This window comes from Triticum urartu, chromosome 3A (assembly GCF_056163025.1).
Source record: "Triticum urartu cultivar PI428250 chromosome 3A, HENAU_Tu73, whole genome shotgun sequence".
Lineage (NCBI taxonomy): Eukaryota > Viridiplantae > Streptophyta > Magnoliopsida > Poales > Poaceae > Triticum > Triticum urartu.
This window is the reverse complement of record NC_141875.1, coordinates 477,797,387-477,822,877: the sequence shown is the minus strand read 5'-3', so window position 1 is coordinate 477,822,877 and position 25,491 is coordinate 477,797,387. Positions and strand designations below refer to the sequence as shown.

The following is a 25,491-nucleotide window of genomic DNA, read 5'->3' as shown; positions in this document are numbered from 1 at the left end:
GCGTTCAATCTGACCATGAAGGCAATTTTGAACACACCGCTGGTAAGTCGCCTGGGCACTCTTGAGCCCAAAGGGCATAGACACATAGTAGAAGGCTCCAAAGGGAGTGATGAATATTGTCTTCTCCTGGTCCTTAACTGCCATCTTGATCTGATGATACCCAGAATAAGCATCCAAAAAACTCAAATGCTCAAAATACGGCGTAGCATCAATAATCTGATCAATACAGGGAAGAGCAAAAGGATCAGCCGGGCAGGCTTTATTAAGGTCAGTGTAATCCAGACACATGCGCCAAGTATCATTTTTCTTAAGCACCAGCACCGGGTTAGCCAACCATTCAGGATGAAAAACTTCAACAATGAACCCAGCTGCTAAGAGCTGGGCCACTTCTTCACCAATGGCCTTACGCCTCTCTTCATTGAAGCGACGAAGGAATTGCTTGACCGATTTAAACTTCGGATCAATATTGAGAGTGTGTTCATTGAGTTCCCTCAGTACACCCGGCATGTCTGAAGGCTTCCATGAAAAGATGTCCCAGTTCTCATGGATGAACTCGATGAGCGCACTTTCCTATTTTGGATCCAAATTGGCACTGATACTGAACTGCTTGCATGAATCGCCAGGAACAAAATCAATCAACTTAGTGTCATCTGCCGATTCAAACTTCAACAAAGGGTCATCCACTATGGTTGGCTTCTTCAAAGGTGTCATATCTGTCGGGTCAACATTATCTTTGTAAAACTTCAACTCTTCTATTACACAAACAGACTCAGCATCGGTAACATCGCCCTCTTCATATTCCAAAGCTATCTTCATGTTCCCATGCACTATGATGGTACCCTTGTAACTCGACATCTTGAGCTGTAGATAAACATAACAAGGCCTTGCCATGAACTTAGCTTAAGCCAGCCGCCCAAATAAAGTGTGATAAGGGCTCTTAATCTTGACCACCTCAAAGGTCAATGTCTCAACTCTAGAATCATGATCATCACCAAAGGCCACTTCCAAAGCTATCTTGCCTACTGGATATGCCGACTTACCAGGCACCACACCATGAAAAATAGTGTTAGACGGCTTAAGATCCTTGCCAGTCAAACTCATACGACGAAAAGTTTCATAGTAAAGGATATTGATACTACTGCCTCCATCCATCAGCACCTTAGTGAATTTGTAACCTCCAACCTGAGGTGCAACCACCAAAGATAAATGACCCGGATTGTCAACCCGGGGCGGGTGATCCTCACGGCTCTAGAGAATAGGATGTTCAGACCATCGCAAGTAACATGGAATCACCGGTTCAACTGCGTTCACCGCCCTTTTATGAATCTTCTGGTCCCGTTTACATAAAATCATGGTGAACACATGATATTGTCCACTATTTAACTTCATTGTATTACTCTGATAACCACATTGTGGTTGCCGATTCCCTTGACCAGACTGCTGATTAAAACCACCTTGATTGCCTTGGCCTTGGAAAGCGGAGTTTGAACCACTACAGCCAAAGCCAGGCCCGTGAGAGCCGGATCCTGAACCGCCATTCGGGCCATGATTATTATGGAAAAAATGGAATTCCCATACTCCCTCGTAATGAAGCAATCCTTCCATAGATGATTCGTCGACTTCTCTTGCGTGCCATGCTTTGGGCAAGGCTGGTTCATCATTGCTTCAAGGTTAAATTTTGGCCCTCCAAACCGGGGAGGCTTTCCCTTGTGACGTTGATTATTATTCTGTGCATTGGCGCTGGCCACAAAGTCTGAAACGCTCTCCGCCTTGCGCTTACCGTTGCCACCATGACCTGCTATGTTATGTTGTTGTCCCTTCGCACTGCCACTCTTCTTTCCCTTACCCGCCTTTTCTTCATTAGAGTCGGGGTCCTTGGTACTATCAAAATCGGCATATTTGACGAGGGCCGCCATGAGCTCCCCCATGTCATTGCAGTGGCGCTTAAGCCGCCCCAGTTTCTGCTTAAGGGGGAGGAAACAACAATTCTTCTCCAACATCAGGACTGCTGAACCGGCATTGATACTATCCAATGAGTGTATAACAGTTGAGATCTGGCGCACCCAATTGGTTGTTGACTCGCCCTCACCTTGGACACAAGAATCCAAATCCAGGATCGACAGGGGCTGCTTGCACGTGTCTTTAAATTTTTGGATGAAACGGGCTTTCAACTCTGCCCATGATCTAATGGAGTTAGAGGGTAGCCCTTTTAACCAAGTACGAGCCGGCCCATCCAACATCATGGTGAAATACTTAGCACATGCAGCATCACTAACATCCAGCATCTCCATGGCCATCTCATAACTCTCAACCCACTCCTCCGGGGGCTGATCCGCTGTATAATTAGACACCTTATGAGGGCCCTTGAAATCCTTAGGCAACTGCTTTTTGCGTAGAGCCGGCGCTAAACATGGCACACCCAATGTTCTAGATGTCACTCCTGCCTCCACAGATGTTGACGGATAAACCGGAGGTTGCTGTTGGGCCGCCAGCTCCGCCTCCCGATGTGCCCTGCCCTGATCCACCAAAGTCTGAGCATCCACACCACCGCGCGCCGGGTCATGCCCACGAGGCTGGTTACGGCGCTGTTCACTGCTTGAAACTGCCAGTGAGTCAATGTTCCTGCTACAACTCCGGCTTGGATGAGGGGTTGAATGAATCCGTTCACGGCTATACGACTAAGCCGCCTGTTGAGCCACGGCCATTTGAAGAAGTTCTCTGGCCCTCCGCATCTCTATCGCAGCTGGAGACTCGCCTTCAACTGGAAGAGCCGCCAATCGTGATGCCGCAGCGATCATGTTATCCAAAGGGTTAGAATAATGACCCGGCGGTGTCGGAACACGCTGAGGCGGAGTCATATCCAAACGAGGCGGATCCATGACACGTGGCTGAACTGGTGCTCCAGTCACGGGCGCCTCAACCGCCCGGTTCACCATGGGCGGGTCACTAGTCCCTGCCCCTGGCGTGTTGAAAAGGTTTATCGCATCATATTCCAGAGGTAAGCGACTCTGGTGTCTCCTTCTCATGACTTCATTTGAAGTGTTTTGATCCAAGGTGAGCCAGAAAGAGTCTGTCTGAATACGTTGTGCATGGGCATCCAAAGCAACTCACTCTGTGGCCATCCTAGCGTTCTCAGCCGACAGCTGCTCCTTGGCTTGAGTTATCTCATCTCGTAACCTCACAACATCCACCTTATGTTGTTCCTGAGTGTCCGGGGTCACTTCCACCCCCATCAAAGTCGCCAAAGCCTCCAATAACTCTATAATAACCTGAGCTGGCGGGCGCGCAAAGCCGCTAGCACCAGCCATCACCGCAGCCACTGAGCTGGAGGTCATAGCTGCAGCGGTCGTTGAGCCGAGCGCTGGCTGTGTACCGGCCATGAAGATCGCAACCCTGTTCGGCGGCTCATAGGGGTCCGGAATACTGTCGCCATCGGAACAGCCCCCAAGCCGATCGTCTTGTACTTGATACATTGAATTGGTCTCGTCTGTGGACGATTTACCATCGGAGTGGATGGCCGTCTCATCGCCAGACACAGATCCTTCCTCAAATTCCGCCCCATGGATGAAACCAACAAAGGCGTGCTTCACGGCGGGTTGAACCTAGGCGTGTCGTGCACGCTGAGCCGTCTCGATGATGTCGATGCAGGTGTCCCACCCAGGGCCCGGTTCGCCAATCTTGCCGATGAATACGTGGATTCCGCCGAAGGGGACCCGGTACCCATACTCAATTGATCCGGCCTCGGGCCCCCCGCCAGCACCGTCGATGTAGAGCTTGCCGTGACGACTCTTGGTCATCCGGCCCACAGCGTATCCCTTGATCCCTGGGAAGCTGCCCTTCAAGAACTCGAAACCACTGTGCGCTGGCCCCACGGTGGGCGCAAACTATCATGGACTTGACACGGCAGATGTCCTAGCGGAAGGACTTAGTCGTGGAGCCATCACAACTAGGTTAGCTTAAAGGGGTTAATCAGGACAAAGGACACAGAGAGTTTATACTGGTTCGGCCCCTCGCGGTGGAGGTAAAGGCCTACTCCAGTTTGGGGTCGTATTGCTTGGGTTTCGATTACCAGGGAGCAAATACGCTTGACCTAGTTCTCGATCTATTGTTTCTTGTCCTTAACCCGTCGCCGGGTCGTCCCTTTATATACATAGGTTGACGCCCTGTGGCTTACAGAGTCCCGGTCGGCTCATACACTACGTGTCCGGCTTGGTGACTAACTAATCTTGCCTTACAATACAAGTCATACATGTGGCAGTTCATCCCCTTGGGCCTCAAGTCGCCTCTGGGTCTTGGGCCGTCAATGGGCTTGCTATGATCCGCCATCTTCATTGATAAATCGCCAACGATATGACCCGGTCCCTCCTGGGCGGTTCATACCTAATAGTCATATCCACAATGTTGGGGAACACAGTATTTCAAAAAAATTCCTATGATCATGCAAGATCTATCTAGGAGATGCATAGAAACGAGAGGGGAGAGTGTGTCAACTTACCCTCATAGACCGAAAGCGGAAGCGTTCAATAACGTGGTTGATGTAGTCAGACGTCTTTCCAACAGATCCAAGCACCGAACGTACGACACCTCCGCGTTCAGCACACGTTCAGCTCAATGACGTCCCTCGAGCTCTTGATCTAGTTGAGGCCGAGGGAGAGTTCCGTCAGCACGACGGTGTGGCGACGGTGATGATGAAGTTGTTGGAAATATGCCCTAGAGGGATTAATAAATTAGTTATTATTATATTTCCTTGTTCATGATAATCGTTTATTATCCATGCTAGAATTGTATTGATAGGAAACTCAGATACATGTGTGGATACATAGACAACACCATGTCCCTAGTAAGCCTCTAGTTGACTAGCTCGTTGATCAATAGATGGTTATGGTTTCCTGACCATGGACATTGGATGTCATTGATAATGGGATCACATCATTAGAAGAATGATGTGATGGACAAGACCCAATCCTAAGCCTAGCACAAGATCATGTAGTTCGTATGCTAAAGTTTTTCTAATGTCAAGTATCATTTCCTTAGACCATGAGATTGTGCAACTCCCGGATACCATAGGAATACTTTGGGTGTGCCAAACGTCACAACGTAACTGGGTGGCTATAAAGGTACATTACAGGTATCTCTGAAAGTGTCTGTTAGGTTGGCACGAATTGAGACTGGGATTTGTCACTCCGTGTAAACGGAGAGGTATCTCTGGGCCCACTCGGTAGGACATCATCATGATGTGCACAATGTGATCAAGGAGTTGAACACAGGATGATGTGTTACAGAACGAGTAAAGAGACTTGCCGGTAACGAGATTGAACAAGGTATCGGGATACCGACGATCGAATCTCGGGCAAGTATCGTACCGCTAGACAAAGGGAATTGTATACGAGATTGATTAAGTCCTTGACATCGTGGTTCATCCGATGAGATCATCGTGGAACATGTGGGAGCTAACATGGGTATCCAGATCCCGCTGTTGGTTATTGACCGGAGAGTCATCTCGGTCATGTCTGCATGTCTCCCAAATCCGTAGGGTCTACACACTTAAGGTTCGATGATGCTAGGGTTATAGGGAAAGTATGTATGCGGTTACCGAATGTTGTTCGGAGTCCCGGATGAGATCCCGGACGTCACGAGGAGTTCCGGAATGGTCCGGAGGTAAAGATTTATATATGGGAAGTCCTGTTTTGGTCACCGGAAAAGTTTCGGGTTTTATCGGTAACGTACCGGGACCACCGGGAGGGTCCCGGGGGTCCACCAAGTGGAGCCACAAGACCCGGAGGGCTGCATGGGCCAAGTGTGGGAGGGGACCAGCCCCAGGTGGGCTGGTGCGCACCCCCCCCCCCACAAGGGCCCAAGGCGCCTAAAGGGGAGGAGGGGGGCAAACCCTAAGGGCAGATGGGCCTTAGGGCCCATGCCTAGTGCGCCTCCCTCTCCCCCTCCCCTTGGCCGCCCCCTAGATGGGATCTAGGGGCTGCCGCCACCCCTAGGGAGGGAACCCTAGGTGGGGGCGCAGCCCCTCCCCTCCCCCTATATATACTTGAGGTTTGGGGCTGCCCAAGACACGGAATTCTCTCTTGTTGGCGCAGTCCTACCCCTCTCCCTCCTCGTCTCTCGTAGTGCTTAGCGAAGCCCTGCTGCAATCCCGCGCTCCTCCACCACCACCACGCCGTCGTGCTGCTGCTGGATGGAGTCTTCCCCAACCTCTCCTTCTCCCCTTGCTGGATCAAGGCGTAGGAGACGTCACCGGGCTGTACGTGTGTTGAACGCGGAGGTGCCGTCCGTTCGGCACTAGGATCTCCGGTGATTTGGATCATGACGAGTACGACTCCTTCAACCCCGTTCTCTTGAACGCTTCCGCTTAGCGATCTACAAGGGTATGTAGATGCACTCTCCTTCCCCTCGTTGCTGGTTTCTCCATAGATAGATCTTGGTGACATGTAGGAAAATTTTGAATTTCTGCTACGTTCCCCAACAGTGGCATCATGAGCTAGGTCTATGCGTAGTTTCTATGCACGAGTAGAACACAAAGTAGTTGTGGGCATTGATTTTGTTCAATATGCTTACCGTTACTAGTCCAATCTTGATTCGGCGGCATCGTGGGATGAAGCGGCCCGGACCGACCTTACATGTACTCTTACGTGAGACTGGTTCCACCGACTGACATGCACTAGTTGCATAAGGTGGCTAGCGGGTGTCTGTCTCTCCCACTTTAGTCGGATCGGATTCGATGAAAAGGGTCCTTATGAAGGGTAAATAGCAATTGGCATATCACGTTGTGGTTTTTGCGTAGGTAAGAAACGTTCTTGCTAGAAACCCATAGCAGCCACGTAAAAACTTGCAACAACAATTAGAGGACGTCTAACTTGTTTTTGCAGCATATGCCTTGTGATGTGATATGGCCAAAGGATGTGATGAATGATATATGTGATGTATGAGATGATCATGTTCTTGTAATAGGAATCACGACTTGCATGTCGATGAGTATGACAACCGGCAGGAGCCATAGGAGTTGTCTTAATTTATTTATGACCTGCGTGTCAACATAAACGTCATGTAATTACTTTACTTTATTGCTAACCGTTAGCTATAGTAGTAGAAGTAATAGTTGGCGAGACAACTTCATGAAGACACAATGGAGATCATGGTGTCATGCCGGTGACAACGATGATCATGGAGCCCCGAAGATGCAGATCAAAAGGAGCAAAATGATATTGGCCATATCATGTCACTATTTGATTGCATGTGATGTTTATCATGTTTTACATCTTATTTGCTTAGAACGACGGTAGCTTAAATAAGATGATCCCTCACTAAAATTTCAAGAAAGTGTTCCCCCTAACTGTGCACCGTTGCGAAAGTTCGTCGTTTCGAAGCACCACGTGATGATCGGGTGTGATAGATTCTTACGTTCGAATACAACGGGTGTTGACGAGCCTAGCATGTACAGACATGGCCTCGGAACATATGCGAAACACTTAGGTTAGCTTGACGAGCCTAGCATGTACAGACATGGCCTCGGAACACAAGAGACCGAAAGGTCGAGCATGAGTCGTATGGTAGATACGATCAACATGAAGATGTTCACCCATGATGACTAGTCCGTCTCACGTGATGATCGGACACGGCCTAGTTGACTCAGATCATGTAATCACTTAGATGACTAGAGGGATGTCTATCTGAGTGGGAGTTCATAAGATGAACTTAATTATCCTAAACATAGTCAAAAGGTCTTCGCAAATTATGTCGTAGCTCGCGCTTCAGTTCTACTGTTTAGATATGTTCCTAGAGAAAATTTAGTTGAAAGTTGATAGTAGCAATTATGCAGACTCGGTCCGTAAACTGAGGATTATCCTCATTGCAGACAGTAGAAGGCTTATGTCCTTAATGCACCGCTCAGTGTGCTGAACCTCGAACGTCGTCTGTGGATTTTGCAAACATCTGACATACACGTTTTGATGACTACATGATAGTTCAGTGCGTAATGCTAAATGGTTTAGAATTGAGGCACCAAAGACGTTTTGAAACATCGCGGAACATATGAGATGTTTCAAGGACTGAAATTGGGATTTCAGGCTCGTGCCCATGTCAAGAGGTATAAGACCTCCGACGATTTTCTTAGCCTGCAAACTAAGGGAGAAAAGCTCAATTGTTGAGCTTGTGCTCAGATTGTCTGAGTACAACAATCATTTGAATCGAGTGGGAGTTGATCTTCCAGATGAGATAGTGATGTTTCTCCGAGGTCATTACCACCAAGCTGCTAGAGCTTCGTGATGAACTATAATATATCAGGGACATATATGATGATCCTTGAGATATTCGCGATGTTTGACACCACAAAAGTAGAAATCAAGAAGGAGCATCAATTGTTGATGGTTGGTGAAACCACTAGTTTCAAGAAGGGCAAGGGCAAGAAGGGATACTTCATGAAACGGCAAATCAGCTGCTGCTCTAGTGAAGAAACCCAAGGTTGAACCCAAACCCGAGACTAAGTGCTTCTGTAATAAGGGGAACAGCCACTGGAGCAGAATTACCCTAGATACTTGGTAGATGAGAAGGCTGGCAAGGTCGATAGAAGTATATTGGATATACATTGTGTACTTTACTAGTACTCCTAGTAGCACCATGGTATTGGATACCGGTTCAGTTGCTAAGTGTTAGTAAACTCGAAATAAAAGGCTGCGGAGTAAACGGAGACTAGCTAAAGGTGAGCTGGCGATATGTGTTGGAAGTTTTTCCCAAGCTTGATGTGATCAAGCATCGCACGCTCCCTCTACGATCGAGATTGGTGTTTGCGTTGAGAATAGACATGATTGGATTATGTCTATCGCAATACGGTTATTCATTTAAGGAGAATAATGGTTACTCTGTTTATTTGAATAATACCTTCAATGGTCTTGCACCTAAAATGAATGGTTTATTGAATCTCGATCGTAGTGATACACATGTTCATGCCAAAAGATATAAGATAGTAATGATAGTACCACCTACTTGTGGCACTGCCACGTGAGTCATATCGGTATAAAACGCATGAAGAAGCTCCATGTTGATGGATCTTTGGGCTCACTCATTTTTGAAAAGTTTGAGACATGCGAACCATGTCTATTGGTGTATATGCATGAAGAAACTCCATGCAAATGGACCGTTTGGACTCACTTGATTTTGAATCACTTGAGACATGCAAATCATACCACATGGGCAAGATGACTGAAAGCCTCGTTTTCAGTAAAATGGAACTAGAAAGCAACTTGTTGGAAGTAATACATTTTGATGTGTGCAGTCCAATGAGTGCTGAGGCGTGTAGTGGATATCGTTATGTTCTTACTTCACAGATGATTTGAGTAGATGTTGAGTATATTTACTTGATGAATCACGATTCTGAATTATTGAAAGGTTCAAGTAATTTCAGGGTGAAGTTGAAAGATCGTCGTGACAAGAGGATAAAATATCTATGATATGATCATAGAGATGAATATCTGAATTACGAGTTTGGCACAGAATTAAGACATTGTGGAAATCGTTTCACAACTAATACAGCCTGGAACACCATAGTGTGATGATGTATCCGAACATCATAACTGCACCCTATTGGATATGATGCGTACCATGATGTCTCTTATCGAATTACCACTATCGTTCATGGGTTAGGCATTAGAGACAACTGCACTCACTTTAATAGGGCACCACGTAATTCTGATGAGACGACACCGTATGAACTATGGTTTAGAGAAACCTAAGCTGTTGTTTCTTAAAAGTTTGGGGCTGCGACGCTTATGTGAAAAGTTTCAGGCTGATAAGCTCGAACCCAAAGCGGATAAATGCATCTTCATAGGACACCCAAAACAGTTGGGTATACCTCCTAATTCAGATCCGAAGGCAATAGGGATTGTTTCTAGAATCGGGTCCTTTCTCGAGGAAAAGTTTCTCTCGAAATAATTGAGTGGGAGGATGGTGGAGACTTGATGAGGTTATTGAACCGTCACTTCAACTAGTGTATAGCAGGGCACAAAGAGTTGTTCCTGTGGCACCTACACCAATTGAAGTGGAAGCTTATGATATTGATCATGAGACTTCGGATCAAGTCACTGCCAAACCTCGTAGGATGACAAGGATGCGTACTACTTCAGAGTGGTACGTAATCCTGTCTTGGAAGTCATGTTTCTAGACAACAATGAACCTACGAGCTATGGAGAAGCGATGGTGGGCCTGGATTCCAAAATGGCTCGAGGCCATATAATCCGAGAGAGGATCCATATATGAAAACAAAGTGTAGACTTTGGAAGAACTACTTGATGGTCGTAAGGCTGTTAGGTACATATGGATTTTAAAAGAAAGATGGACAATGATGGTAAGTATCACCATTAAGGAAGCTCGACTTGTCGTTAAGATGTTTTCCGACAAGTTCAAGGAGTTGACTACGATGAGACTTTCTCACTCGTAGCGATGCTAAGAGTCTGTTGGAATTATATTAGCGATTACTGCATTATTTATGAAATCTTGCAGATAGGATGTTAAAACATTGTTTCCTCGATGATTTTCTTGAGGAAAGGTTGTATGTGATACAACCGGAAGGTTTTGTCAATCCTGAAAGATGCTAATAAGTATGCAAAGCTCCAGCAATCCTTCTAAGGACTGGAGTAAGCATCTCGGAGTTGGAATGTATGCTTTGATGAGATGATCAAAGATTTTGGGTGTATGCAAAGTTTATGAGAAACTTGTATTTCCAAAGAAGTGAGTGGGAGCACTATAGAATTTCTGATGAGTATATGTTGTTGATCAGAAATGACGTAGAATTTCTGGAAAGCATATAGGGTTATTTGGAAAGTGTTTTTGAATGGAAAGCCTAGATTAATCTACTTGAACATTGAGCATCAAGATCTATAAGGATAGATCAAAACTCTTAATGGTACTTTCAAATGAGCACATACCTTGACATGATCTTGAAGGTGTTCAAGATGGATCAGTCAAAGAAGGAGTTCTTGCCTGAGTTGTAAGGTATGAAGTTAAGACTTAAAGCTCAACCACGGCAGAAGAAAGAGGAAGGACGAAGGTCGTCCCCTATGCTTTTGTCATAGGCTCTATACGGTGTGCCATGCTGAGTACCGCACCTGATGTGTGCCTTGCCACATATCTGGCAAGAGGGTACAAAGGTAATCTAGGAGTAGATCACCAGATAGCGGTCTAAATTATCCTTAGAGAAATAAGGATATCTTTCTCGGTTATGGAGTTGATAAAGAGTTCGACGTAAAGAGTTACGTCGATGCTTTCTTAACACCTATCCGGATAGCTCTGAGTAGAGATACCGGATACATATAATGGAGCAACAATTTAGAATAGCTCCAAGTAGAACAGTTATTTGAAATGGCTCCAAATGTAGCGTAGTAGTTGCATCCACAAGATGACATAGAAATTTGCAAAGTACATACGGATCTGAATGTTGCAGACCCGTTGACTAAAACCTATCTCACAAGCATAACATGATCAAACCCAGAACTCTTTGGGTGTTAGTCACATGGGGATGTGACCTTGAGTGTTAATCACATAGCGATGTGAACTGGATTATTGACTCTAGTGCAAGTGGGAGACTGTTGGAAATATGCCCTAGAGGCAATAATAAATTAGTTATTATTATATTTCCTTGTTCATGATAATCGTTTATTATCCATGCTAGAATTGTATTGATAGGAAACTCAGATACATGTGTGGATACATAGACAACACCATGTCCCTAGTAAGCCTCTAGTTGACTAGCTCGTTGATCAATAGATGGTTACAGTTTCCTGACCATGGACATTGGATGTCACTGATAACGGGATCACATCATTAGAAGAATGATGTGATGGACAAGACCCAATCCTAAGCCTAGCACAAGATCATGTAGTTCGTATGCTAAAGCTTTTCTAATGTCAAGTATCATTTCTTTAGACCATGAGATTGTGCAACTCCCGGATACCGTAGGAATACTTTGGGTGTGCCAAACGTCACAACATAACTGGGTGGCTATAAAGGTACATTACAGGTATCTCCGAAAGTGTCTGTTGGGTTGGCACGAATCGAGACTGGGATTTGTCACTCCGTGTAAACAGGGAGGTATCTCTGGGCCCACTCGGTAGGACATCATCATAATGTGCACAATGTGATCAAGGAGTTGATCACAGGATGATGTGTTACGGAACGAGTAAAGAGACTTGCCGGTAACGAGATTGAACAAGGTATCGGGATACCAACGATCGAATCTCGGGCAAGTATCGTACCGCTAGACAAAGGGAATTGTATACGAGATTGATTAAGTCCTTGACATCGTGGTTCATCCGATGAGATCATCGTGGAACATGTGGGAGCTAACATGGGTATCCAGATCCCGATGTTGGTTATTGACCGGAGAGTCATCTCGGTCATGTCTGCATGTCTCCCGAACCCGTAGGGTCTACACACTTAAGGTTCGATGACGCTAGGGTTATAGGGAAAGTATGTATGCGGTTACCGAATGTTGTTCGGAGTCCCGGATGAGATCGCAGACATCACAAGGAGTTCCGGAATGGTCCGGAGGTAAAGATTTATATATGGGAAGTCATGTTTTGGTCACCGGAAAAGTTTCGGGTTTTATCGGTAACGTACCGGGACCACCGGGAGGGTCGCGGGGGTCCACCAAGTGGGTCCACAAGCCCCGAAGGGCTGCATGAGCCAAGTGTGGGAGGGGACCAGCCCCATGTGGGCTGGTGCGCCCCCCCCCCCCCCCCACAAGGGCCCAAGGCGCCTAAAGGGGAGGAGGGGGCAAACCCTAAGGGCAGATGGGCCTTAGGGCCCATGCCTGGTGCGCCTCCCTCTCCCCCTCCCCTTGGCCGCCCCCTAGATGGGATCTAGGGGCTGCCGCCACCCCTAGGGAGGGAACCCTAGGTGGGGGCGCAGCCCTTCCCCTCCCCCTATATATACTTGAGGTTTGGGGCTGCCCAAGACACGGAATTCTCTCTTGTTGGCGCAGTCCTACCCCTCTCCCTCCTCGTCTCTCGTAGTGCTTAGCGAAGCCCTGCTGCAATCCCGCGCTCCTCCACCACCACCACGCCGTCGTGCTGCTGCTGGATGGAGTCTTCCCCAACCTCTCCTTCTCCCCTTGCTGGATCAAGGCGTAGGAGACGTCACCGGGCTGTACGTGTGTTGAACGCGGAGGTGCCGTCCGTTCGGCACTAGGATCTCCGGTGATTTGGATCACGACGAGTACGACTCCTTTAACCCTGTTCTCTTGAACGCTTCCGCTTAGCGATCTACAAGGGTATGTAGATGCACTCTCCTTCCCCTCGTTGCTGGTTTCTCCATAGATAGATCTTGGTGACACGTAGGAAAATTTTGAATTTCTGCTACGTTCCCCAATAGAAGTTACCGGCGCAGGGCTTCGCCTAAGCACTACGATGATATGACCGAGGTGTGTAACTGTGGAGGGGGGCATGTAGGATCGAAAGTATGTCTAGAGGGGGGGTGATTAGACTACTTGACCAAATAAAAACTTAACCTTTTCCCAATTTTAGTTCTTGGCAGATTTTAGCTATTTTGGGACAAGTCAAGCAATCATCACATAATTCAAGCAAGCATGCAAAGAGTATATTGGCAACGGAAAGTAAAGCATGCAACTTGCAAGAATGTAAAGGGACGGGTTTGGAGAATTCAAACGCTATTGGAGACACGGATGTTTTTCCCGTGGTTCGGATAGGTGGTGCTATCCTACATCCACGTTGATGGAGACTTCAACCCACGAAGGGTAACGGTTGCGCGAGTCCACATAGGGCTCCACCCAAGGGCAACGGTTGCGCGAGTCCACACAGGGCTCCACCCACGAAGGGTCCACGAAGAAGCAACCACCCACAAAGGGTCCACGAAGAAGCAACCTTGTCTATCCCACCATGGCCAACGCCCACACAGGACTTGCCTCACTAGCGGTAGATCTTCACGAAGTAGGCGATCTCCTTGCCCTTACAAACTCCTTGGTTCAACTCCACAATCTTGTCGGAGGCTCCCAAGTGACACCTAGCCAATCTAGGAGACACCACTCTCCAAGAAGTAACAAATGGTGTGTAGGTAATGAACTCCTTGCTCTTGTGCTTCAAATGATAGTCTCCCCAACACTCAACTCTCTCTCATAGGATTTGGATTTGGTGGAAAGAAGGTTTGAGTGGAAAGCAACTTGGGAAGGCTAGAGATCAAGATTCATATGGTAGGAATGGAATGTCTTGGTCTCAACACATGAGTAGGTGGTTCTCTATCAGAACATATGAGTTGGAATGATGTGTGTGTTCTGATGTCTCTCTCATCTAATGAGAAGAAGGTGGAGGGGTATATATAGCCTCCACACAAAATCCAACCGTTACACAGTTTTCCAATCTCGGTGGGACCGAATCAATAAGCTCGGTCGGACCGAAAATGTAAACCTAGTGACCGTTAGTGATTTTTGGTGGGACTGACATGCAACTCGGTAGGACCGATATGGTTAGGGTTTGGGCATAACGTAATCTCGGTGAGACCGATTACACAAACTCGGTGAGACCGAATTTGGTAATTAACTAACCAGAGAGTTGGTCAGGCAAACTCGGTGGGACCGATTTGCTCTTTCGGTGAGACCGAGTGGAACTCGGTGAGACCGAAAAGTTACAAAGGGGAAACACTGAGTTTACATTGCAATCTCGGTGGGACCGATTCGCTCTTTCGGTGAGACCGAAAAGTTACGAAAGGGAAACAGAGAGTTTGCAATCCCATCTCGGTGAGGCCGAGATCCCTATCGGTAGGACCGAACTGCTAGGGTTTGGCAGTGGCTAATGACAAGAGAAACTCGGTGGCGCCGGATAGGAAGAATCGGTAGGACCGAGTTTGGCTTAGGGTTTAGGTCATATGTGGATATGGGAAAGTAGTTGAGGGTTTTGGAGCATATCACTAAGCACATGAAGCAAGAGGCTCATTAAGCAACACCTCATCCCTCCTTAATAGTATTGGCTTTTCCTAAAGACTCAATGTGATCTTGGATCACTAAAATATAAAATGAAGAGTCTTGAGCTTTTGAGCTTGAGCCAATCCTTTGTCCTTAGCATTTTGAGGGTTCCACTTTCACATCCATGCCATGCCAATCATTGAGCTTTCCTGAAATAATCATCTTGAAATAGCATTAGCTCAATGAGCTATATGTTGTTATGAATTACCAAAACCACCTAGGGATAGTTGCACTTTCAGGGCACCGCACACGGCTAAGAGAAACTTTGGTGTGCCTTTGGGATGCCCCCCTCCCACGTATATAAAGGGGGGAGGAGAGGAGGCTGGCCATAAGGGGGCGAGCCATAGGGAGGAGTCCTATTTGGACTCCCGGTCCAAGTAGGATTCGCCCCCCCCCTTCCTATTCCAACTAGGAGAAGGAGGGAAGGGGAAGGAGGGGAGAAGGAAGGAAGGGGGCGCCGCCCCCTCCTAGTCCAATTCGGACCAGCCCATGGGGGGCGCGCGGCCACCCCTTGAGACCCCTCTCTCCTTTCCCCTAAAGCCCATTAAGCCCCATTACTCTCCCGGGCGGTTCCGGTAACCTCCCGGTATTCCGTAAAATAACCGAAACACTTCAAAACCATTCTGGTGTCCGAATATAACCTTCCAATATATCGATCTTTATGTCTCAACCATTTCGAGACTCCTCGCCATGTCCGTGATCTCATCCGGGACTCTGAACAAACTTCAGTTCATCAAAACATGAAACTCATAATACAAATCATCATCGAACGCTAAGCGTGCGGACCCTACGGGTTCGAGAACTATGTAGACATGACCGAGACATATCTCCGGTCAATAACTAATAGCGGAACCTGGATGCCCATATTGGCTCCTACATATTCTACGAAGATCTTTATCGGTCAAACCGCACAACAACATACGTTGTTCCCTTTGTCATTGGTATGTTACTTGCCCGAGATTCGATCGTCGGTATCATCATACCTAGTTCAATCTCGTTACCGACAAGTCTCTTTACTCGTTCCGTAATGCATCATCCCGTGGCTAACTCATTAGACACATTGCTTGCAAGGCTCATAGTGATGTGCATTACCGAGAGGGCCCAGAGATACCTCTCCGATACACGAAGTGACAAATCCTAATCTAGATCTATGCCAACTCAACAAACACCATCGGAGACACCTGTAGAGCATCTTTATAATCACCCAGTTACGTTGTGACGTTTGATAGCACACAAGGTGTTCCTCCGGTATTCGGGAGTTGCATAATCGCATAGTCTGAGGAACATGTATAAGTCATGAAGAAAGCAATAGCAGAAAAACTAAATGATCATTATGCTAGGCTAATAGATGGGTCTTGTCCATCACATCATTCTCTAATGATGTGATCCCGTTCATCAAATGACAACACATGTCTATGGCTAGGAAACTTAACCATCTTTGTTTAACGAGCTAGTCAAGTAGAGGCATACTAGGGACACTCTGTTTGTCTATGTATCCACACATGTACTAAGTTTCCGGTTAATACAATTCTAGTATGAATAATTAACATTTATCATGATATAAGGAAATATAAACAACAACTTTATTATTGCCTCTATGTCATATTTCCTTCACCCAACAGGTGTCGTGTGTTCGGTGCTTGATCGGTACAGATCATGAAGTTGTACGACTACATCAACCACGTTGATAAATGCTTCCGTTTAGCCATCTACAAGGTTATGTAGATGCTCACCCCCTCTCGTAGCTATGCATCTCCATGGATAGATATTGTGTGTGCGTAGAATTTTTTTTGCTTTCCATACAATGTTTCCCAACAGGTTTTAATGAGATAAGCGCTAATAAACCTCTAGATCTATCCCACATAATACTCTATCGAATGTTGCATTTTCCCGTATTTTTTTGGCCTTTCCCCCCTATTTTCCGAGGTGTTTCGCGCAAAATGGGAAATTTCGTGCCTAACGGGCCAGCATGCCTGGGTGTGTCGCGTGCCAACCCACATGGCCCCCGTGTCATGCCTGGGCTGCTACCCGCAGCACATGGGCTGGCACGGCACAGCCCGACTATTAATCGTGCCATGGCGGGTCATGTCGAGCTAGGCACAATTGCGGTGGGCCGGGCCGGCCTGTTTGGCCAGCTTTGCTATGAGATGTCTATGATGACTTCTTCAATTTTAATATGTTGTGTCGGCTTAGTATCTCGGAGGTTATACAGATATGGAGACCACATGCACAACGACGAGGGCTTGGACCACCATGAGCAGGATGGCAAGCCCGGCGACGACTTCGAGGCTCTATTGGAAAAGGCAAAGTCTAGGAGGCATCTAGGCACGCTTAGGCACTGGGCAATGACCAAATGCCTCGTCAAGGGCACAAGCGGAATTCTAGGCATGCAAGCAAGAAATTGTAGACTAAAGTGAGAAATCAAGCTATATTGCACCAACAGATCAAATTGAGCCTCTTCCAATTGCAATAGCCGATAATTTGTTCACTTATAATCTCTAAATCAATACTGATACACATATAATATCCAAATACAAACTGACAATCAAGAGTGTATCTCTGCCTAGGCTACACCTAGGGCGTCTAAGCACCGCCTAGGCGCTAGGCTAAGGTCAACCGTCTCGCTTACGCCTAACGCTTTTTCCATCAATTCCTGTGGAGACTCGGTCCTGACGACGATGCTTGAAATTATGATAAGTAACGTGGATATCCCACCTAATGCTTATCATACTTTCGAACAATGGTGTCGATTTTGGCAATGAGGGCGACTCAATTCAGGCGGCGATATCGAGATCAATTTCACTCCCCTGATGAGAAAAAATATGCTAACCATCTGCGGGACACATACGGTAATCCTTGCAGAGATTCTTATGTGTCTCCCCAAATGGCTTGTATAATATATACCAACACTACTCAACTAGTCCGCCAGCAGTGATAGTGAACGTTATGCGCAGCTAGGAGGGAAGTTAAGGTTGTCGGCGGCTAGAAGTGAAGAGGTTTCTTTTATAGCTGCAAGCAGCAGGTGGCTAAAAGGGAAGAGAGGTTTTGCTGAGACAGAGAGGACCCAAGTGAAGGAATCTTTTGACGAGAACTCCCTTCGGCTACTCAATTTTGAGGAGGGAGAGACACTTCTCCTCAAAAAATTAGGAGTTAAATCTTTTTAGGGGTCGTTTAGAAAGGATTTAACTCCTCAAAATAAAATCTGTTGAAGAGTTAAAGCCTTGCGAGGATCCGATTAGAGATGCTCTAAGTTCCCATGAGAAAAGAGTTAAAGTCCTTTGAGGGTCACTTAGAGATGCTCTAAGTTTCCATTTGAAAAGCTTAATCAAAGAAAATTGACAACACACACACACACGCACGCACGCACGCACGCGCGCACACACACACACACACTAGCTATTTTGTCATAGTTGCACGTCCAGAATTGACATGAGCCATTAAGTACAAATTACCTAATGGGTAAGTCATTATCAATGACTTATTGTGTAGGGCTAGTATTAACTTTTCACTTTCACAAAAAAGAAAATAAATCATAGTGCCAATTAAAACAGGAGGGCAAGAATTGGTCCCATATATTTTCCTTTAAAAAAGGACTTTTATAACTACCAAATGTTCGGATTTTAGCAATAGGCAAAAACGATCCTTACTTTACTCTAATTATATATGTGCATGTAATAGAATGACTAATTTTCTTTTCACGTGCATCCCTCCCTCTAATTACATGCATATATGCACTAAAGGACGAAAAGCTGATGTCATTCTAAATTCTTTCTTTTTTTCAATTTTTAAAATATTTTGTAGCTCAAACCGTCGCTCTGATTGAAAATCCATTTTCACATAAAAAATTCATCGCGATAAGATTTTCGAAACGAGATCCCATGTTGGTATGTTTTGGCGATATTTTTTTCAAGTCCAAAGTTACCACGCCTGGACTACGTAAGCTATCACCACAGCAGTACGTAACTTATCATAGTGTTTGCACCGAAGTTATCACGGGGATGTTTCGACTACTTTATCAATGCGTCGAAGTTATCATCGGGTCTACGGTTCACACATACCATATTTACACATAAGTACCAGATATTTTTTTAACAATTCTGTCCCCTCCCCACCTTCGATCAAAGTTCTTCTTTTAAACACAGTATAAATGCGGGCGCTCATACATACACACATATGCTAACCCCTATAAACGTACACACAGACACCCTACCCCTATGAGCATCCGAGAGACTAGGCCAACACTTCATCTTGAGATTGACAAAAGTCACCACAGATGCCTTTGTAGTTAATGCGTTGTTTTGTACTTAACAGGTCTACGGTGTGTATATTATCATGTTATTTACATCCAAGTTATCATGCGTATGTTTTTCAATTCCCTCGGGTCAAAGTTACCATGATGATTGTACCTAGGTTAGAAGGTCCATGGTACGAAAGTTACCACGCTACTTACATAGAAATTATCGGAGTATGCTTCAACAGTTTTCTCTTTGGGTCAAAGTTAAACACAATGTTTGTACGTAAGCTACCAGGTCCGCAGTGCGTATATTACCATCATATACATAGAAATTAGCGGCGATGTGTTTTCAAACAAAAAAAATCCCGGTCTAAAGTTACCGCGGTGTTTTTAGGTAAGTTATGAAGGATGTGGTGCATAAATTACCATGCTCTTTAAAAAGAAATTATCGGATTATGTTTCATACTTTTCCCCTTGGGTCAAACTTACCATGCTAAGGGTATGTAAGTTATCAGGTCAGCGTGTGAAAATTACCATGATAATTGCACGGAAGTTATCATTGTATGTTTCAACAAACTCCCTCCCCCGTCAAAGTTACCAGACCCGAGGTACATAAGTTATCAGGTTCACGGTGTGTAAATTACCATGCTATTCACACATAAGTTACCGGGGTATATTTCATCAACTTTTTTCCTGGTGAATAAAAGATTATCGCGGTGTTGGCACGCAAGTTATCAGGTATGCGATTCCTAAACTACCATGCTATTCACACGGAAAAACCAGGGGTATATTGTATCATTTTTTCAGGTAAAGAAAAGGTTACTATGGTGTTGCCGCGTAAGTTATCGGATCTTATATTTCAACAATAAAAAAGGGTCAAAAAAATTATTGCAATGTTTGTATGTAAATTACCAGGTTGGTGGTGTGTAAATTATCATACTATCCAACATATATTTCAAAACATTTTTTTCCTCGGGTTTACACACAATACAATGACTGGAGTTTGAATTCTACACGAAGAGAAACATTCATTTCTCGAGAGGCATCGATCCTTGAAATAACTTGTCCATGGGTCTGCCCCCTCGTGAAAAACATTGTTGTTTTTTGTCTCTATCAAACAGAGTATAAAAGTCAGCTAACTGGAATCAGAAACACAAAAGCAGGCTTAGCCTGGGTGGTAGCGCACCTGCTCGTCAAAATCCTAACGTTCAGAAATTACATATGTCGTTAAAACAATTATTACTATCCTCTTGTGTGGCTTGAAATCACAATTCTGCACCTTAATAAATTTATAAGATGATGATGTCTACATACATTCACCCCTTCACTCTGAATCCGGTACCCAACCAAGATCGCCGAGCCCGAAGGAGCAAGGGTGGATCATCGAATATCCGGTCTCGCGGTCGATGCTTGAGCTGTACGAAAGGCAACCTGAGCTGTGGCTTCTGGCAGAGCCGATAAGGCAAAACGAACTTATCCCTCTCCGGAACGTGGAAAATCGAACGAAAACGAGAGATTATCCCGAACATTTAGAACGTGGAGAATGGAATCGAGAGCGCCGCTGAAGATCGATTTTGGACGGCTGGAGGGAAGCGTCGAGGGCCCCGGGCTCACGGCCACCACAGGTGGTCGCGTCTGAGGGATGTGCCGCAGCGCACCTACAGTGCCAACGACGCTCGACGCCTCCACCCGGCTTCTCCCGAGATGGAAATAATATCCCCTCGTGTTTTCAGTCAGACATGCCGTTGCTCGTGTGTCACGACAGGAGAAAGAAACGGACACCGGGTGCTGGTCTCGTTTTCGTTTTCGTTTTCTTTTCTTTCATGTCATTTCATTTTCTTTTCTTTTTTGCCCGGTTCAGTGAGTGGAGGTCAACAACCGAGATCGCTCAATCGGCATGAGTACATACAACGAAAACTATGTACTACTCCCTGCAATCCAAAATAAATATCGCAGTTTTGAATTAAGGTTAGGATCGGACGAATACAAGACTTTGTTTTTTTAAGTATATATGTCAGTCGATTTGCAGACTAGTATGCTTCTTGATTTGTAAAATTAGAAGATACTAATGAACATGGCAGGAACAGTATACATAAACTCAAATGTTGTGGCATTGATTAGTTCACAATGTTTCACACTGCTGGTATAAATAGATTATTATCATCCAATATTGCCGTATATGCACTAATAAAGCTTCAGTTTTCAGCGTGGGGTCTTCTAACAGGAAAGATGGCCACAATGCAAGTAACTGAACACCCCTATCTAGTTCCTTAACTCTAGTTCATCACTTAAACTCAATCGCTTTGGCACAAGAAACAATGAATTGGCCTGTCATCTATTCAGCATTTCGGATGACTGGGCAGTGTTCACGAAAGTAGCGCTCTTGTTGAATCCTTCAAGTGCCATTATTCTTATTGCTTCCAAGCTCCTATGGAATGTGAAATCAAGCTGCAGAAACAGATTACTTGCATTATTGTTCGGTTGTGCCGCACTTGAATCAATATAAAGATCATTTTTTCGAAAGCATATACACTGGATAGGCGATGGTGCCTAAGCATGACAGAGAAGCGGTAAATATCAAATATTTTAAATTTCTATCAAGCATTCCAAACCTCTTCTTGTTCTTTTTTGGTGAATGGCCTGAGAACAAAGTTGGCAGGATCCATCTTCCCAGGTGGTCGTCCAATGCCTGCACAAATATCATCAAGAATATTTCAGACAATAGTAACATTGTTAGAAAAGGAGAAAAGTGACTGACAAAGTGACATACCAATTCTTAGACGTGGAAAATCACGATTTTGTTTGAGATGGTTGATAATGCTTCTCATCCTTGAGAAAAATAGCTCGTCAGAACAAAAAATACAAGAAAGAATTCCAGCTCATTGCAACTATTTTGTTAGGTTCTCCCAAGCTCTTCCCAGAACAATAACAAAGGAAAGGTTCACAAGGATAAAAATTATTACATTTACATTTTTTACTGTTGGTAATAAGATCTATATATATGAGGGAGAAATAAATGTACAAATGTCAGCATGCTAATTTTGTCTGTTGGGTACTAGGCTTAAGGAGAGGCTCTTGCCCCTGGGGGTTAGACAGAAGAGTTTTTTCTTACTCTCCTAATTATTGCTTGCTTTATTCTACAAAGGGTCTTCTTTATATAGAGGCCTAACAATCCAATCTAAGGAACAAATCATAGATCTTATCTCTACTTGGCTTAAGGACCAAGCAAAATGATATCTTCCTAATTCAAAACTTCCTAACTAAGAGATCACGGGAATCATTTCACTAAATTGGCATTGGGTGGACCATGTACTGTGCGTACATAACATCAACACAGCCTGGAACCTTACAAGTTACAATCAATTTTTAAGATAACAATGCCATTACATTGCACTGAGTTCAAAGAACAGTTCCAAAAAGTATATGATTATTCTATGTTTTTGCTTAGTTAAACTTAAGAGTGCTTAGCGATTATATGCCTACAAAGTCATGAGGCTTTCATCCTATAGTTCGTAAAATAAAGGACGGGACAATAGGTTATGTATTTATACAGGAAATGTGTTTCATTAAAGAAGTAGAAAAGACTGGAGTACCCATTATGCCCGCCATGTCCACCTTTTGGCAGTAGACGCAATTTTGCGAAGGGTAAATCCAGATCATCATACATCTGCAGAGAAGAGAAGAATGATGTTGGAACCAAATTATAACGATCCGTGATAAAAGGAACCAAATCAAGATTAACATTTACCACAACGACTTGATTAAGTGGTATCTTGAAATATGAAACCAGCTGCCCAACCTGTACAATTCAGGGCGTCAAACAAGGGAACAACGGAAGAAGTAGTTTCAAGTTTGTTTTGCAAGCATTGTACTTACAGACTCACCGCTTGCATTCATAAATGTTTGCGGCTTGGCAAGCATGATAGGAACATCTCCGATACGACCTGAACGATTACAAACAATTTTACAAATGTCTATGCACCTACAGAATTTTAAAGGAGTAACATGCATATAGCGATGTTAAATAATCAGGAATAGATTATCCTGAAAACTTTGGTGGGAATATTACCTTTGCCAACCATTGCCTTGAACTGCATACTGCTGAGTGATACACCCTCTGCTTCTGCTATAGCATCAATCATCTCGAATCCAACCTGTGAAAAAATGGATACGGCCTTTACTTAAATAGAGATACTGTAGATATAAGTTATGTGCAATTCAATTCTATACAACAAAGTACGAAACAAGAGCAAACTTAAACCAAATGACAAGCAGTGCAGAATAACCAGTTTTGCTGCCTATAAAGTGTAGTATCCTTCATAATATATACTCCATCCGTCCCAAAATAAGTGTCTCAACTTTAGTACAACTTTGAAGTTGTACTAAAGTTGAGACACTTATTTTGGGACGGAGGGAGTACTTTTATAGCATAATGACCTTGGATAAATAAGTATCTGGCTAGGACACTTGGCTGTTCCAAATTCTTTACCCAAAAAGTGGTGATTGGTCTAGACGATCATTCAGATACGGATACTGTCATACTGAGATAGTATAACATGAAATTTCTGATAACCACCATGATTACAAAATGTGTTTATCAACAACAGGTTAACAGCCCATCACAAAGACAATATCTTCAATCGGCCAGCTAAAACAGAAAGCAGTTTTACACTCGCAAAATTGCTAAAACAGAAAGCAGTTTTACACTCGCAAATTTGCTGCTGGCATGTTCCTACAATCACATACCAAATGTTCATGCCTACGACCTCACCATTCACTAATCAAAGCGTGCAACTATTTTGGCGTCCAACTCCAATATGTACCAATTCTCAACATTTCAACCCACGAGTAACTAGGATAATTCCACAATCCCACCGAGCAGAATGATGGGTTTTACAGTGAATAGAGCATGTACGGAAGCTTACGTTGTGGCGAGTCCTCTGGTACATCTTCCCGGGGTTCCCGAGCCCAACGAACAGCCACGGCTTCCGCGCGCCGCCGTCACCGACGGGCGCAGCTGACGAGGAGGCGGCCCGGCAAGCGGAGGCGGAGGAATAGCGCGACACACATCTAGGCCTTGCCCGCGCCAAAAAGGGGAGGGCCGAGGGGAGGCGGGAGGCCGAGGCGCCGGAGAGCAGCCGCATCGCCGCCGTCGTCGCCGGCCCTACCAATTGGGCACCGGTAGTGTTTGGATGGGACAGGGGCCTGAACTCGGAGGAATGCTGGGCTTCTTAGGTTAGGTTAAATGGGCTAACCATGTAGGAGTAGGTAGTTAGATGAATTGGTCGTTTGGCCCAATCTAACCACACACACATACAAGACTTATTTCTCATTGCTAAAAAAACAAGGCTTATTTATCAAAATTAACCTAAAAAAGACTTATTGCTAAGAAAAACTTGATTCTAAAGAAAATACTTATTTCAAAAAAAAACTTGATTCTAGAAAGAGACTTATTTCACTTTCAAAAGAAAACTACTTATTTCACAAGTAGTTAATCCAATTAGCGGTCCTTCTTTACTGTCATTTTCGTCTGGACTAGGGATTCATATGTTGGCATGTTTTCGACCAAAAAAATATGACCATCTGTGGTTGTAATAATAACAATCAACAATCACTACATTGATAGTGTATCACCACTAGGCAATAATTTACATGTTTTTAGGCATTTCATTGTTTTTTTTTGAGGGAAATTTAGGCATTTCATTGTTATGTACAAATAGGGAACTGAGTTTTCAAATGTCACCAACAAGTAAAATACAATATTAATACATCATAAAACTATATAATGCAAGTTTTACATTGATGGAGAATGATATTAGTATCCTGGTAAACAAGATAATATAAAAAATAATCTAGCAAGCAAGTGGCATACCCTTAGCGAGGCAAACTTATCAAAACATTTCTCTCTCTTTGTTATTGAGCATACTAAGTCTTGTGACAATATTGCTGATTTGTTCACTAAATCAGTATTGGCGCCATCCTTTGAGAGATGTGTGTGTGGAATCGGCATGATAAGACTTAGGGACATGCAAGGTTCAGGGGGAGAAACTTCACAAACTCGTCGCTAAAATCTCGGTCCCGATGATCGAATACTCAACTTCACGGTTGAGTGGATTGCACTCTTTTTTTCTTGAGTGAGTTTTCCTGATGTTTCTCACACGAGGTTTTTGACGAGGCAATTCATGTAATACAATAACGTATACTATGCGCTCTTTCTCTATATTTTTCTCACTGGGTTTTTTGGAATTTTGAGGCGTGAATATACGAATAACTGCCCAAGGGG

At 44.7% G+C, this 25,491-nt stretch overlaps 1 protein-coding gene across 1 annotated transcript; it reads right to left on the bottom strand.

Moving 5' to 3' along the window:
• Positions 1 to 21,301: 21,301 nt before the first annotated feature.
• Positions 21,302 to 24,437, bottom strand: LOC125544477 (peptidyl-tRNA hydrolase, mitochondrial). Its single transcript, XM_048708187.2, has 8 exons — positions 24,134 to 24,437; positions 23,278 to 23,362; positions 23,085 to 23,152; positions 22,957 to 23,007; positions 22,802 to 22,875; positions 21,979 to 22,037; positions 21,821 to 21,897; positions 21,302 to 21,656 (listed from the first exon to the last, which is right to left on the bottom strand). Exons 1-8 carry the CDS (start codon positions 24,350 to 24,352, stop codon positions 21,540 to 21,542), a joined length of 750 nt encoding a protein of 249 aa, XP_048564144.2. The 5' UTR covers positions 24,353 to 24,437; the 3' UTR covers positions 21,302 to 21,539.
• Between the last annotated feature and the right edge of the window lie 1,054 nt (positions 24,438 to 25,491).

Excerpts from the sequence above, each read along its gene's own strand:
- LOC125544477 (XM_048708187.2), bottom strand. The coding sequence starts at position 24,352 with ATGCGGCTGCTCTCCGGCGCCTCGGCCTCCCGCCTCCCCTCGGCCCTC. Across the intron at positions 23,363-24,133 it reads ACCAGAGGACTCGCCACAAC|GTTGGATTCGAGATGATTGA; the intron begins GTAAGCTTCCGT and ends ATTTTTTCACAG. Across the intron at positions 23,153-23,277 it reads CAAGGCAATGGTTGGCAAAG|GTCGTATCGGAGATGTTCCT; the intron begins GTAATATTCCCA and ends GTAATCGTTCAG.